This window comes from Meles meles, chromosome 5 (assembly GCF_922984935.1).
Source record: "Meles meles chromosome 5, mMelMel3.1 paternal haplotype, whole genome shotgun sequence".
NCBI lineage: Eukaryota > Metazoa > Chordata > Mammalia > Carnivora > Mustelidae > Meles > Meles meles.
In genome coordinates this window covers 61,549,539-61,565,376 of record NC_060070.1, presented here as the reverse complement: position 1 = coordinate 61,565,376, position 15,838 = coordinate 61,549,539, and the positions used below count along the sequence as shown (strand labels likewise).

Genomic DNA, 15,838 nt, shown 5'->3' with positions numbered 1-15,838 from the left:
GTGACTCTAGTGGAGGTAAAGGGAAATCCCAGCCCTAGCCAAGTAGCCCCTCTCCTGCCTCGTTCAGTACATGGAGTAGTTATGGTAATTTGTCATTACTTGACCTGTGCATCTCTCTTTGTGTGACAGATGAATTTTGAGAGTGGACAAATGGATCCATTGGCTTCTGTAATTTTGCCTCCCAACTTACTTGAGAATTTAAGTCAAGAAGATTCTGTATTAGTTAAAAGAGCACAGTTTACTTTCTTCAATAAAACTGGACTTTTTCAGGTAAGGGTTCATTAAATCATTTTTCAGTTGCAAGTTGAGTTTCTTTGCTCAGAAGGAAAATATGAAAGTTTGGATTCCTTGAAAATATATCAAGAGATATAGAGAAATTAACCTACTATATCTTCAAAAATGAAACATTTTAACATAATTAGTTAAGCATTTTATTTCAGATGATTATATCCTTATTACAGGAAGTGTTCATTTAGGTTTTTTAAATAAATCAAATACTAGATTAAGACTTGCATGGTACAATTAGGAATGGAATTTGTGGAGAAAGGATTATTTATTATTCCTTTTGTTAAATATTTTATGCTCTCCAACAATTTAGACCTTCAGAGTCAAAGAAACTGTATGCCAAAGGAAAGGTTTGGTTTTTGTTTCTGTTTTTTTTAATTCAGCAGGAAGGACTGTTTACATAATGAGCAGCATTCTTGGCTTTAATCAGTTTTCCCATTAATATTTCAAATGATCTTTGGCCTTCACACCCCAGAGTTGGGTGGCATTGTGCTGAGCACATACTGTCATTATTATTGGCATCATTTCTAGATACTAGAAAGTCCACTGCCAGCAAACACTGGTGGCCTCTCATTGCCTGTGAAAGTACAACCCTATCCAGAGTAGTTTCACTGAACTCTTTCTAAAAAATAGAAATTGTCTATTAAATACCAGCATATATTAAACAATGTCATCTGTGTAAGAGAAAATAGGCAAGTCTCAAGGCCAACAGCATTGCTTCCAACTGTCACGTACAGAGGCGTGGCAATGTAAGTTGCGGAGAAGAAATACCATGAAATCATTTACAATAATTCTAAAATTTTAACATTTTTTCAGCCAGTGTTTTAGAAACAAGCTATATAAAATTTGGGGTAAATTAAGAATGTGATTACTATTATTCTGAAGGCTTTAATAGTTAGGAACAGATAAAACTGCACTTGTAAAAATTATTTGAGGCTTACAATGCCAGCTTGAAAAACAAAACAATGCAGTATGTGTCACAAAAATGTGATGGGTGGTGAAGGAGGCTCTGTTCAAAGAGGTTGAGTCCAGAGGGAAGGGTTTGGAAGAAAGGTTAGAACTGTCAGAATCTGTCATTGTTTCATTTTGAGTCGGTCTTCTGCATGCTGCCTTTCCCTTCTCCCTTGGTACCTCCCAATCAACATATTATTAGGAAACATATATTTGCTTTTTAAAGTAAATTTGTAGCAGAGTCAGAAGATTTTAAGGATTCTCTGCTACTCCCTTAACATACTGAACAAGAGATGAATATTTTTTTTGTCTTTTAATTAATTAATTTATTTTTTCAGCGTAACAGTATTCATTGTTTTTGCACAATACCCAGTGCTCCATGCAATACGTGCCCTCCCTATTACCCACCACCTGTTCCCCCAACCTCCCACCCCCGCCCCTTCAAAACCCTCAAGTTGTTTTTCAGAGTCCATAGTCAAGAGATGAATATTTTTTAAAGAAAAGATTAGGTATCCACAAGCCATTACCAACTTTATTGAGCATGATCACACGTAAGTAACAGAAAAGCCATACTCTGAATGCTGAGATTTATTTGGCATGTAAGAAGCCATGTAATTATTCCCAGACAGCTGATTTGTAAGCTGCAACAGAGAAATGCAGGAGGTTTGACAAGAAAAACATGAGGGAAGAGGGAATGAGAGAAGGTCTTGCTGACAGACATGCTGTTGGCCCCAGTCATTTTGCAATATGGATTCACTGCTTTGATTTCTTCACAACCTCATATCTGAAGGGGAAGCTCCAGAGGGTGGCAAGTGTACAATGAAAGAAGGTAGAAATTCTGGATGGGGATATCTAGATGGTACTGTTGGTTAAATGTCTGACTCTTGGGTTTTGGCTCAGGTAATGATCTCATGGTCATGATCTCAGAGTCCCGAGAATGAGCCCCTCCTCCTCAGATCCATGCTCAGCATGGAGTCTGAATAAGACGCCCTCCTTCTCGCTCTGCCCCCACACCCATGCTCGTTCTCTCTCTCACTCGCTATCAAATAAATCTTTAAAAGAAAAAAAGAAGTTCTGGATGGGAACTTCATCTAGTAGAATTACATTTAGTTGTAAGTTACTAAACACGTCAGGTCGTTGTTAGCGTGGATTTGAATGATGAATTTTTTTTTCTTTTAGTTTATTTTTCTCACCGTGTTTCTTTTATACTTCTCTAAGAGCAAACAACTTCATCTGTTTTCTAGGGCAGGGAAATGATCTAATTGTTTCGTGGCTTTTATGAGTACATGATTTCTGGGTTCACATTGTTTCTGATGTTAACTGGCTGACATCAGTCACAGCAATCACGAGTGAGGTTTTATGAACATCGCCTTATAACATTAGCTCATAATCTTCCCTCAATGTATTTATTATAATAAGGGAAATAGCAAAGCTCTTTCAGGAAAGCCAACAATTCGATCTTATAAACAGGATGTTCTATAATTGAAAATCTTAAAAGCAAAAAGTGCTGACAGTTTGCATGTTTGGGAGCACAAAATCAAATACAAGTGTATTTCTGACTAGTAATACATTTTTTTTTTTCTTTCAAAGGATGTAGAAACCAAGAAACGCAGCTTAGTGAGTTATGTGATGGCATGCAGTATTGGAAACACGACTATCCAGGGTCTGAAGGATCCTGTTCGAATTAAAATCAAACATATGAGAAACCAGGTAAGAAAATGCCACAAAGGACAATGAACAGAGGCAGATGATTTCAGAGAAGTGTGGGGTCTTTTTTTTTTTTTCTTCTTCTTCTTCTTTTTCTTCTTCTTCTTCCCTACATGTTAAGAATTTTATTCTGGCACTTTTTGGAGGAGGGCAACTTTCCAAACAGGAGAGAACAGGTAAGCAGGTGGTGCTGTAATGTCACAGTAAATGTTGGCAAGTGGGGGGATTCATCCCTTCTAGGATTCGGTCTTCAGAAGAATGAGAGTGAAGAGAAGGACCCCGCTTTTTAAGGAACGACACATCAGTTTGAGAAATTAGAGGCAGATGCCGTTGCACCATCCTGCCGTTAAAAGGTTTGGTTGTTTTTTTTAAAGCCAGAAATTACTGCTACTGGGAAAGCAGAAGGGAAACAGGGCAGGATTGACTCATTTTTTGAGAGGTTAGCAGTTATCTCGAATCTTGGCAAATGTTGCTTTTTTTGTTGCTTCAATGCCCTTGCTATCGTCTGTTTATTTGATAAAATTATATGGGGGTCCTTTGGTCTCAGGTAAGGCCAGGCACAGGCTCTCCACTCTTTTCCAGAGGGCCCACTCATGAGTCTCGCATTTATTAGGAAAGCAGGAAGGCAGGCAGGAAGGAAGCTGGCTGATAAGGACTGAGGCTTGAAAGTTAGGTCATCTAAGAACTAGCCTGGCTTTGTCACTGAGCCCTCTGAGACGTCCTTGCTCTACCCTCTGGCTTCCTTTGTTTCAGCTCCTTCATCCATAAAGAATTTTTTTTATTGTGGTAAAATGTACATTACATAATATTTACTATTTTAACCATTTTTAAGTGTACTATTGTGTGACCTTCTTCGTGCTCTCCAACCGAAACTGTGGACCATTATATAGTAGCTCCCCATTTCCCCTCCCCTGGGCCCCTATGACCACCATTTTACTCTCCCTTTCTGAGAACTTAACCACTCTAGGCACCTCTTGTAATTGAAATCGTATAGTATTTGCCCTTTTGTGACTAGCTTATTTCATTTAACCATCTTTTTCCAGGTTCATTCAGGTTATAGCATCTACCAGAATTTCCTTCCTTTTTAAGGCTGGATAATATTCCGTGTGTGTGTGTGTGTGTGTGTGTGTGTGTGTGTGTCTTACATTTTTTAATCCATTCATCATACTTTGATTGTTTCCACCTCTTTTTTCTTGAGAGTAACGTTGCTGTGAACAGGGATGTTTAAAATATCTGTTTGAATCCTTACTTTCAATTCTGGGCACATACTTAGACATAAAGGAGAATTTTGAAAGTAAACCGAGGTTACAATGTAAAGAGCTTTGATAAATGCTGAGGACAGCATTTTATGGTGGGACATACGTAGTCACCTTTAGATAAATGGGAAGCATGATTCCTCACGAGGTTATGGTTGATTTCCACTTGAAATATCTGTGAGAGGAGATCCTTCTGGACTGCCTGCTGTTCCTAGATCGTATCGGCATGACTAATACCGGTCTCTTTCTTTGTGAAAACCTTAGCATTTTGACTCTTTTCCCATATTCAGATCATAAGATCTTTCACTTATTTTAAACACAATTTCGCATGTTTATTCTTATGTTAATATAGGCAGTGCCTCATCCCATCTGTGCCTTCTGGGATCTGAACAAAAACGGTAAGTTTTAAAATATTGGCTGTCTTAAGAACAACTGAATTTTAAACATTGTTAGACACCCCCGTTTCCTTTCATTCCACCCCAGCCAGAATGAGTCACAGTGTAAGTGTGATAACTGAACTGCAGAGTTTAGTTTAGGTAGCTTGGGAAGTGAACCGAATTTCTGCAACTTTTTACTCATTGCAAGAAGAAATAAGTAAACTTGACCTTTTTTTTTTTACCAATCTCTTTGATTTCAGTTATTTTGAAAATACAGTATGCATTTTGATTGCCACTTTTAGATGAACATCGATATATGCTTGATCTCATTCTTTTAAGGATGCCTCTGAGAGTATTAATATGCATGAGGCACACAATTTAGAATCTAGCTACCAGACTTCAGATTATGGGGAAAACATACTAAAGGACTATAAATAAGAAATGGTTATAATACATGCATGTTGCTTGAAAGAAATGAACTGCCTCCAAAATGGCATTTGACAATTAAGAGGAAAAGGCACAATTCAGGGAGAAGTCACTAGGTATGAGGTATGGGGATCTCTTCGATGGGAAGAGCAAGCTATTAAACTTCCCTTCTCTGCCCCCTAAGGGTCACCTTCCCTCGGGGATACCCGGTGGGATTACCCTGCCTAAATCTAAACTAGGACCAGTACTCCTGCTTCTTGGTAGAAGTGGAGTCTGAAGGTGTCCCAACCTCTGTTTTTGATAAGCCTTATCACAGCTGGAAAGTTATGTTGTTTGGTTTCTAGTTGCACAGTTTTAAGAAATTGGATTTGCTGGAAAATAATTAAAATGATATCACCTTGCAGACTTAAAATATTCTTCAAATATATAAATTGCTCATATTCCACATCCTGCCATAAAAGTCAGATAAGATGCACTAAGGGCATTTATAAGAGGTTTCCACTGTGCATGATTGCTTTGTACATATTAAGAATGCTGACCTCTGTTTGTTCTTATGTCTTTACAAAAATAGAGGCTGACCCAAGGCAAAAAAATGTATTGATCTTCAGACTTCATTAGTATGTAACATATTTGAAAGGGGGATACTCTTCATGGAAGTTTATTTTGTAATACATTAAAAGTTAAACTAAAATCAGACTTTTGCAGGATCTTCAATAGAACACAGTTGAAAATCACTGACTAGATAATGTCCTGCTGCCAACCCAGCACTAACAATCTATGATTCCAGGAATCTAAATTATTCTGAGTATTGGCAGCTTTAAGAATTTTATCTGTTTGACTGATAAACTGCAAGGCAGAAAAGACTGAGGCATATTTTCCTAAAGAAGGTATCATCTATTATAGAAAAGGAACTGGCCTGCTGTTATTTTCACACTGTTTGTGGACTTCCTCTTGCAGAAAGTTCTGGATTTTGGAACACTTCAGGATGTGTGGCACACAGAAATTCAGATGAGAGCGAGACCGTCTGCTTATGTAACCACCTCACACACTTCGGAATTCTGATGGTAGGGGAGGAATTTCTAAACTCATTTTGAAATGGTATAATTTAGGAAGGCATACTTCTTTTTGTAAGTCAGCTTTTTTAGATTATGTGTTTTGGGAAATTATTTCCTGATAATTATCATCTGTATTTTGAATCTTGGTAATTAGGAGAGATCACATATTTAAAATATGTAACAGTAATTATAAAAAAGAATTCTTTTTTCCTGTAGTATTAACAGCAATGATAAATAATCCTAGAAATAAGAGGATCACCATGAGACTCTTGAATTAAGATAGAAACAGAGTTGGGGAGGCAGAGAGGAAAGGGGGAGGGAGAGAGAAAAAAGTTAAAGAGGAAGATAATGTTGGGGTTTACTAACACGGAGGGGAACTGTGAAAATTTTGATAAAATATTGTTCTTGTATTATCACTCATTGGATTGAATGTGACTTTATAGAAGGTACTGTGCTAGGTGATCCAGCTGTCACCCCAAATGATGCAGCCCCGGCCCCAACCCCTGGTGAGCACAGCCTGTTGGGACAGGTTAGGGACTAGGACACCATGAAGTCCTTAGGACTGCAAGAGAAGAGGGGGGTGTGACATGTCTGTTACCACTAGACCTTCATATTATTCTTTCTTTCCTTCCTTCTTTCCTATGGCCCTATTTTTGTCTCATTAGCCAGCCTGTCCAACAGTTTTAAAACAAAAATTAGATCACGTCAACATTTTTTTTTCATCTTGCCAAAATTTTGAGAGCCACCCTCCATGTAACAACTTTCTTGGATTCACAGATAGGCTTTTACCTCTGTCTTATATCTCATACATGTGTGTTTTTGAAGATACATTTCAGATGTGTTCTGTATCCTTCCAGTTGTAACAGAGCTCTTGTTTCTGGTAGTTGGTATAGTTCCCAAGGATCAAACCACATTTGCTTTTTTAAATGATGATGGCGTTCATGTATGCTGAGACAGTAAAGCTTTTTGAATTTGAATCACAGACATCATGGTTACGTTTTTCCCCTCCATTAGATCTTACTCCCATTTCCCGTGGGGCTGGGCAGGTGCAGTAGGGACTGTGGGATATGGCATTAGGCTCATGAACCGACTTGCCAGTGTAAATGGCCGATGTCATACGGCCATCCTGAAAGTGATCTTCCTGACACTCTACTGCATAAATGCTCTGAGGGATAAAGCAAGTCATTGAAAAAGGCAGCAATTATAGCAAATAACTTTTTAACTTTCCCAAAATATAACTATTTTTGTCTACTGCTAGAGCATGAAAATGAACAATTAAACTATAGCATGTTTTCTCTAAGTAAAACAAACACACTCTTGGTTTGGTTTGGTTTGGTTTTAAGATTTTATTTATTTATTTTAGAGAGAGATACAGATAGAGAGAGTATGAGCTGGGGAAGGGGCAGAGGGAGAGGGGGAGAAAGAGAATCTCAAGCAGACTCCACATGGAGTGCAGAGCCCGATATGGGTCTTAATCTCAAGAACCTGAGATCATGACCTAAGTAGAAAGCAAGAGTCAGACATTCACCAGCTGAGCAACCCAAACGCCCCAAAACACACTCAGTTTTAACTTCCATGTTCTCCTTTCTCCAAAAGTGACAGTAGACATTCTTTTAGGAAACATTGATTTGCAACATTATTCACTCAGGTATATAAGCTCTAGCTTAATTCATTTATCTCTTTGAATTGTGTACATGTGCACACATATATGTGTGTCCATGTGTGTGTTTGAGCACGATTGTGTATGTTGTAGGTCTAGGGTTAGATAAATATGTAACCAGTAATACAGTTCAGTATACAGCAGTGGTTTATGTGTCACCAAAGTTGGTTTCCTGTTACTTTGGTTAGTTTCTTCACATATGGTTTGAATTTTTTTTTTCAGTATTTAAATTTATTTATTTTTTTCAGCGTAACAGTAGTCATTGTTTTTGCACAACACCCAGTGCTCCATGCAATACGTGCCCTCCATATTACCCACCACCTGTTCCCCCAACCTCCCACCCCTGCCCCTTCAAAACCCTCAGGTTGTTTCTCAGAGTCCACAGTCTCTTATGGTTCGCCTCCCCTTCCAATTTTTTTTTTTTATAAACATATAATGTATTTTTGTACCCAGGGGTACAGGTCTGTGAATTGCCAGGTTTACACACTTCACAGCACTCACGATAGCACATACCCTCCCCAATGTCCATAACCCCCTCCCCCTCTCCCAACCCCACCTCCCCCCAGCAACCCCCAGTTTGTTTTGTGAGATTAAGAGTCATTTATGGTTTGTCTCCCTCCCAATGCCATCTTGTTTCATTTATTCTTCTCCTATCCCCCTAACCCCCCATGCTGTGGTTTGAATTTTATTATGAATTTGTAATTGTGTATTTTTCTGTTGCCATTTGATAAAATAATTAGTTTTACATATATGTAAATATATGCATTTTTTTAGTACTGTTCTTTGCACCTTGGCTGCTCTTACAACTTTATAAACTGCTGGGAGAAAAACTTTCCAAGAATCTATCCTTCCTGGCGATGAGCCCATGTCCCCTCAGCTTTTCCAGACCACCAAGACTTTGCTAAGAGACTTTCTTGATTTACAAACTCTTTATTCATTTATATAAGATACTCCCAGAGTCTACATTGCCCTGTGACACACTGACCATATGGGAGGTTAAAAAAGGGGGGGTTGGGAGAGGGGGAGTGGGGTTATGGACATTGGGGAGGGTGTGTGCTATGGTGAGTGCTGTGAAGTGTGTAAACCTGGCGATTCACAGACCTGTACCCCTGGGGATAAAAATCCATTATATGTTTATAAAAAAATAAGAAATAAATAAAAAAATTTAAAAAAATACCCCAGACCTGTAATTATTATCTTTTAATCTACAAATGTGTGAAGGATTTAATATCCTCTGTTAATATTCTCTTGTAGTAAAACTGATTTTAATACTTTTAACATTAGTACATTTTCATGTTGGCTAATTCAGAGGAATAAATATTTTCATATTCTTCATTCTCTAAAAGTACAAAACAACATGAGAGTTGTTTGTGAATGTGTAATAGTAAACAACATTATTTAATTTACACTTTAAATTGTGGTTTTAATTGTGGCTTGCAAGTTCACCACCTCACCTAGATGGGAAGCCACAAGTTTTTCAAGAGGTCAGAACAAGTTACCTGGAGATTCCTCAAGACCATTTCTCTGCTCCATGAAATCCTGGAGTAACCAAAATGTTGGTCAGGGTAATCTATCTGTGAGTCCACTGACACTGACTTGAACCCCATCCTATGTGCCAGGGCAGCCCCAGGTTCTTCCAGTGTTTGGGGGGATTTCTGGAAGAAAAAGGTAGGCTAAGTCCCTTCTGACCTAGAGCCCTGTGTCTGCTGAATTCGATCACTGTGCATTTTTGGGAGCCACAGAAGTGGTTACCCGTTTCTTACTGCCTTAGCCAAACCTTAGACTGACTCTCCTGTCATCATTTCACAGACACATACTCACATGCAAACACCACCTACTGGAGGCTTTGTTTGTGAGTAACAAGTTTTATCAGCATGCTGGTGAAAATTAAAGAGAATTAACACATAAAATGAAAATCTTATAAAGCAGAACTTATTTTTTCATAATTTAAGACCTAAAAAAAGTTTCTTTAAGACCTAAAATTTTAAACCAATTATCCCCTTTGGAATATGGCCTTTCTCCAAGAAGTCTCCATTTTTGAACACCTGCGTATAACAGAGATGTCTTTTCTTCTCCAACCAAGATTAGTGGATGGTCTTAACTCAAGATTTGTCCCTAACCCAATTCCCTATTTAAGGAGGAAAAGAAAAATTTCCCTCCCAGACCCAGACTTTACAGGTTTGCCTCTGCAAAGTGAAATTAATACTTCATGTTAATATGCTAGAAAGTGTTTACTTCTTTCCATTCCATAAATCATAACACTTTAAATGGTGCCCTCTCAGGTCAACAGGGATTAAAAAAAAAAAAGTCTCTTTAATCTAAAAATCTATAATGGTTTCTCACTTATAAAAAAATAAATAAAGACCATTCAGCCCAATACATACCAAGCTTTGAAATGACCACAGTTAAGATCCTCAGCACTACACTCAGAGGCACCAGTCTCTGGCTGTCCGCTGGCTGAGCCCCCCACTACTGGAAAGCCAGCACTTGCCTCAGGGCTCCCATTGGCCATGGTGGCCTCTATTTGTACTTGTGTCCTTAGCCCTGTGAATGTTAGCAATGGGCCTGATCATTTATTATGCAAGGCAGTGACCTCCCCAATTTCTGGTGGGGGGCCAACCCAGTGGTTTTGCTGCTCAGGCTATTCTGGTGGGCAAAGAGTTTGGATTCCCAGGTAATGAGAGAAAGCAACATGCAACCCTCTCAGTAATGCTACACTTTGGCTTCATGGAATGATCAGCAAGAGTACAATAAATGGAAGCTTCGATATTGATTTGCAGTGTTGTTTGTAGCCCCTCAGATTATGCTAAAATTGTAAGTGCTAGCAATGAACTTTCTAATAAAACACCATTCCTGTGAAAAGAGAGATTCTTAACAGCTGCTTCCCATGTTTTTATGTAGGACCTTCAAGGAACTGCCTCTCAGTTAGATGCAAGAAACACCAAAGTTCTCACCTTCATCACCTATATTGGGTGTGGGATATCTGCTATCTTTTCAGCAGCCACTCTCCTGACATATGTTGCATTTGAGTAAGTATTTTTTATCTTTCAAAACCCAGTGCTAACTGCCCCAAAATGTGAATAAGAAAATTGCCTTTGCTTTAAAAAATACCTGTACACTTTTTGAATCATGGAGAATGGTTCAACTTTAGTGTTCAGGTTTCTCATAACATATATCATGCAACATAAATTTTCTCGCTATAGAATCTTAATGTATAAGTATTCTTTGTCCATGGATAAAATGCATTTAATAGATGATTAACATATAAATAAAAATGGTTCAAAGCACTTTTTACATGGTAAATATGAAAACATTTGCTTCACAGATCTTATAAAATTAGTCCTAAAATGTGAATTGCGTAAGACTGATGAATCATAGATCTGTACCCCGAAACAAATAATACATTATGTTAATTTAAAACAAAATTAGTCCTGAAACAAGAACCCTTTTTTTTGTAAAGATTTTTTATTTATTCATTTATTTATTCATTATTTATTTATTCAGAGAGAGAGAGAGCTTGTCCCCGAGCATGAACAGGGGGAAGGGGAAGAGTATCAGAGGGAAAGAGAGAAGCAGACTCCCTTCCAAGCAGTGACCCTGGGGGTAGGGCTCCATCCCAGGACCCCAGATCATGACCTGAAGCAGAGGCAGATGCTTAACTGACTGACCCACCCAGGTGCCCCAACAGGAACTTTTTTTTTTAATGGATCCTTACCTCATTAAAAATCAGGAAATTTCAGAGAATTTTAGGGAAATTTTTTAACAAAAATCTCATTTTTATAACTAATATGTTTTCTGGATTTAAAACAACAATCCATTGAAACTAATTAGAAATTTGGTAAACAGTTGGAAACAGTTTTGAAATAAAATTGATATTAAAAAAACTTTTGGGACACCTGGGTGGCTGAGCCAGTTAAGTATCTGCCTTCCGCTTGGATCAAGATCCCAGGGTCCTGGGGTCAAGCTCTGAGTCTGGCTCTGTGCACAGCTGGGAGTCTGCTTCTCCCTCTCCCACTGCCCCTCTCCCTATTTGTGCACTTGTTCTTTCTCTCTCTCTCAAATAAATAAAATGTTTAAAAATTTTTTAAAAACTTAGTAATTTGCCAAATACTCATAAATATTCTTAAATACTCCTAATTAGATACAAATCTCCTCCTAGTGGTGCCATCACAAAGATGGCTCCATGGCGGGGATCTGTAGAAGATAGCAATTTACCACCTGTGCTTAAAATACTAATTTACAGTATTCCTTCTCCTCTTCATTTTTCCCTTTTCCAGAAAGTTGCGAAGGGACTACCCCTCCAAAATCCTGATGAACTTGAGTACAGCCCTGTTGTTCTTGAACCTCCTTTTCCTCTTGGACGGCTGGATCACCTCATTTCACGTGGACGGCCTTTGCATGGCCATTGCAGCCCTGCTCCATTTCTTCCTTCTTGCAACCTTTACCTGGATGGGGCTGGAAGCAGTTCACATGTACATTGCCCTGGTTAAAGTGTTTAACACTTACATTCGCAGATACATACTGAAATTCTGCATCGTTGGCTGGGGTAAGCCTCATAAAAGTTTTGGCTTTGTGTTCACTGTCAGAGAACTTGCCCGTCGCTCACAGGAAAGTCCTATGTTGAAAGATTAGTGCTGCTAAAAGAAAATTCAAAATTGTGAATGATGCGGGTTTGATGTACACATCCCAAGGCAGGGGCTTCCTCAGAATGGTATTTTTAAAAACTGTTCAGCCATTCTTACTAAATTCAGGAGTAAAGGAAAAAGCCCTAGCCTCCTGAGTCACCACAAACTTATTTCCTGTGACCAGAGCCAGCCCACCCAAGTCTGGAGAAGCAGCTGGCGGACAGTGGTGCATTTCCATTATGTTTCAAAATATAAAAGCAGCTTAGACTCCTTGCTGTCCTCACCCCCGAACACATGCGCATGTCTTGGATCCAGCAAGAGAATGTTATTTTTGTGTGTGCAACCAGAATACTGACAAAATTCTTGCCTTGTACTTCTTAATATGATTCCTTAGCCAGACGTGGATGGTAGCCTTAGCCTGTTCGGAATCTTCTAAATGGGCTTCTTTCTCTATCTGGGTTCATAATGGAGCAAACATTTAGAGCTTGCTCTTTTCTTTTTTTCTTGGGGTGGGGGCAGAGATAGCAATACAGATGTATGGGACATTTCCAAGATATTGGGCACTAAAAGCATCTTTCAGGGAATTAAGGTGGTGTGGGCTTCCCCAGTGAAATATACATGAAAAGACTTTATTGATTCTCTGGAGAGAAAAGAGGAGACTGGAAAAACTTTATAGCCCCATGGTTTCTTCCCCACTGTTTCTAAAGAGTTTTCTTTACATAGAAAGGGACAAAATAAACTGCAGTTCCCTTACTGCCCAAACTCTGGCAGCTGTCATCAACGAAGGACATTTGCTCTGGATTCAGAATAAACCAGGTTCTGGGTCTCTAATGAGTAACAGTAAGCAAACACAATATTTAACTGTCATTTAAGAACAGGTTTTAACTGTTGCCAGTTAGAGTTGGACATTCCACACCAAAGAAGGGATATTGTTGCTTTTTTAAGCAAGTTGCTAGTTCTAAAAAAAAATTCTGTGATGTGGGGGGGTTTCTTTCTCTCTCTCTCTTTTCCCCCCTGCCATTATCAGTCTTCTAAGGCAGTTCTAGATGCTTTGGAGCAGTTGCTTATGTCATGGTCTTTCTGTAACAGGTCTGCCTAGTTTAGTCGTGTCCATTGTTCTGGTAAGCGGAAAACAAAAAGAGGTCTACGGAAAAGATACTTATGGAAAAGGACAGGGGGATGAATTGTAAGTAATAACAACTTGTTGGAAATTTATTTGTGATGAGTGTATCTCCTTTGCTTCCTGTGCCATCAGTAGTCTGATTTACTGAGCATTTGTTATATGCCAGGAATCATGTTAGGGTCTGGGATTCAAAGATGTTCAAGACAGATTTTGCCTTTGTGGCAGACATGTTCCAGTGTGGAATACATAATTCCCTTTTTCACGAGAATTTTTAGATAAATTTAATTGCTTTAAATACTTTCTCCAATGTTTTGAGGTACCTTAAGAACTCCCATAGTATTAATTAGGCATGGGGGCATCTGCAAATTGTAGTTTGTGTTGACTTTACTCATAGAACATGTTACACATGGTACAATTTTTAAATTACTTTCATCTATTTTCTATCTATCTGTGTGTGTGTGTGTGTGTGTGTGTGTATGATTCTGAATGTCAAGTATATCCTTCCGCATCTTATAAAGATGTTGTGATTGGTGTAAGCTTTTTAACTTCATGAGGAACGTTACTATAGGAGTATCAAAGTTCTATAATGAAGTCTTGCCTCAACTAGGCCACTTATATTAACAGGAATTATTTTGCAACAGTAATGGAATTCATGATTTATATGTGTCTTAAGTAGGAATTTACTCTGCTTGCATGATGGGAGACATGGAATTAGGCAGCAACTGCCATTGGTCTTATGGCTGAAAATGTCAGGATCAGCAGCTCTACAGAGATCCTGGCCTTTCTCTGAAATTTAGTATGTGGTTGCTACAGCTCCAGAGCTTGTTTTCATGGTGGAAGCAGAAAGAACACATTAGAGTCTCTCCCAAAAATCCCCTAGAAGATTTTGCTTCCCCATTTCATAGAACAGTGTCCCCGTGGTCCCCCCTTAAATGCAAAAGAAATTGAGAAAATGAGTACTTTGATTTCCCATTCTCTGGAGTGTAGTCTCATAAGAGGAAAGGGGTCTAGACGTGGTTTGGGGTGAGCCAAACACGAGTGTCTTCACGCCAAGTCAAAATTCAAGAAGCCACCCTGTTTTCTTTTTAATTGTTGACTTAAATAACTTGATATTAGGATGATGGCTAGCCAAAACAAACCCCCCCCCCAAAAAAACAAAAAACGACTGTGTAAACATCAAAAAAGAAACTGAGGCCCAGGAAAATGAAGTGACTGTCTAAAGGCATTGAGAAAGGCCCAGCTATAAAATCTGCTGAAACCCAAACTAAGCCAGGAGAAGCCTTCAGTCAACAGGATGTGGTAATAAATCTCTTTTTCTTTCTGGTTTCTTCTTCTTTCAGCTGTTGGATTCAGGATCCAGTCGTATTTTATGTGACCTGTGCTGGGTACTTTGGAGTCATGTTTTTCCTGAATGTTGCCATGTTCATCGTGGTGATGGTGCAAATCTGTGGGAGGAATGGCAAAAGAAGCAACCGGACCCTGCGTGAAGAGGTTCTAAGGAACTTGCGCAGTGTGGTCAGCCTGACGTTTCTGCTGGGCATGACATGGGGTTTTGCTTTCTTTGCCTGGGGACCTTTAAATGTCCCTTTTATGTACCTGTTCTCCATCTTCAATTCATTACAAGGTAAGATAAGCGGTACCTTTGTAATTGCTGCCTTCCAACTTTTATCATGGGTACAGACAGCTTCATTTAAGGGCAGATGCTGTGCTAAATTTCTATGTCTTTGTTCCAGGTAATGAACATAGTTCCAGGTACAGGGTACTCACTAAAAGGATCTTGAACAGAAAGGTGAGGTAGGATGTCAGTTTGTTTTCAGTGAGGTGTATCACTTAGAACAGTGCCTGGCAGGTAGTAGGTGCTCAATAAATCTGTATTGTTTAATGACTAAATATGGAGCATGGAGGTATCCAATGAGGAGTTTAAACGGAGGCACAGATAACTTTTACCTTCTACACAGTTTTCCTTAATATCCTACGTGGATGTAACAATCTTGGCCAGAAGAAGTTTTAGTATCTATGCAGGGACAGAACACTTCTAGATTCTTTGGCTCCTTGGTTTTCAAAATAAATACCAGTACTCCAGCTCAAAAGTGCTCATTTTCTCTTGAGATACAGCAATTAGTTCAACAATTTAGCAAACATTTGCCAATGGCCTGCTGTGCACAAAAATCGAAGGCTTCCTCTGAGGAGCTTACGGTCATGCTTCTGATTCCATAATACACACCTGAGTATACTCCATGATGAATTTAACATTTAAACTTAAATAAGCATAAATTATATTTTTCAAAAGCTGAATGACATTCTTTAAGATATTGGATATACCTTGGGCTGTTGATATAGTTCCCCAATGTTCAGAAGCACCAGGAGGCCCAC

At 38.8% G+C, this 15,838-nt stretch overlaps 1 protein-coding gene across 8 annotated transcripts in view; it reads left to right on the top strand.

Annotated features, from left to right (window-relative positions):
• Nucleotides 1–15,838, top strand: part of ADGRG6 (adhesion G protein-coupled receptor G6) — a 136,530-nt gene that overhangs the window by 101,048 nt on the left and 19,644 nt on the right. For all 8 annotated transcript variants that reach the window (XM_046004884.1, XM_046004881.1, XM_046004885.1 and 5 more), the window contains 8 exons: nt 130–270; nt 2,827–2,946; nt 4,552–4,597; nt 5,960–6,066; nt 10,619–10,746; nt 11,995–12,263; nt 13,432–13,528; nt 14,806–15,089. In XM_046004884.1, coding sequence (XP_045860840.1) covers nt 130–270; nt 2,827–2,946; nt 4,552–4,597; nt 5,960–6,066; nt 10,619–10,746; nt 11,995–12,263; nt 13,432–13,528; nt 14,806–15,089 — 1,192 coding nt within the window. The remainder of the gene's footprint in view (nt 1–129; nt 271–2,826; nt 2,947–4,551; nt 4,598–5,959; nt 6,067–10,618; nt 10,747–11,994; nt 12,264–13,431; nt 13,529–14,805; nt 15,090–15,838) is intronic.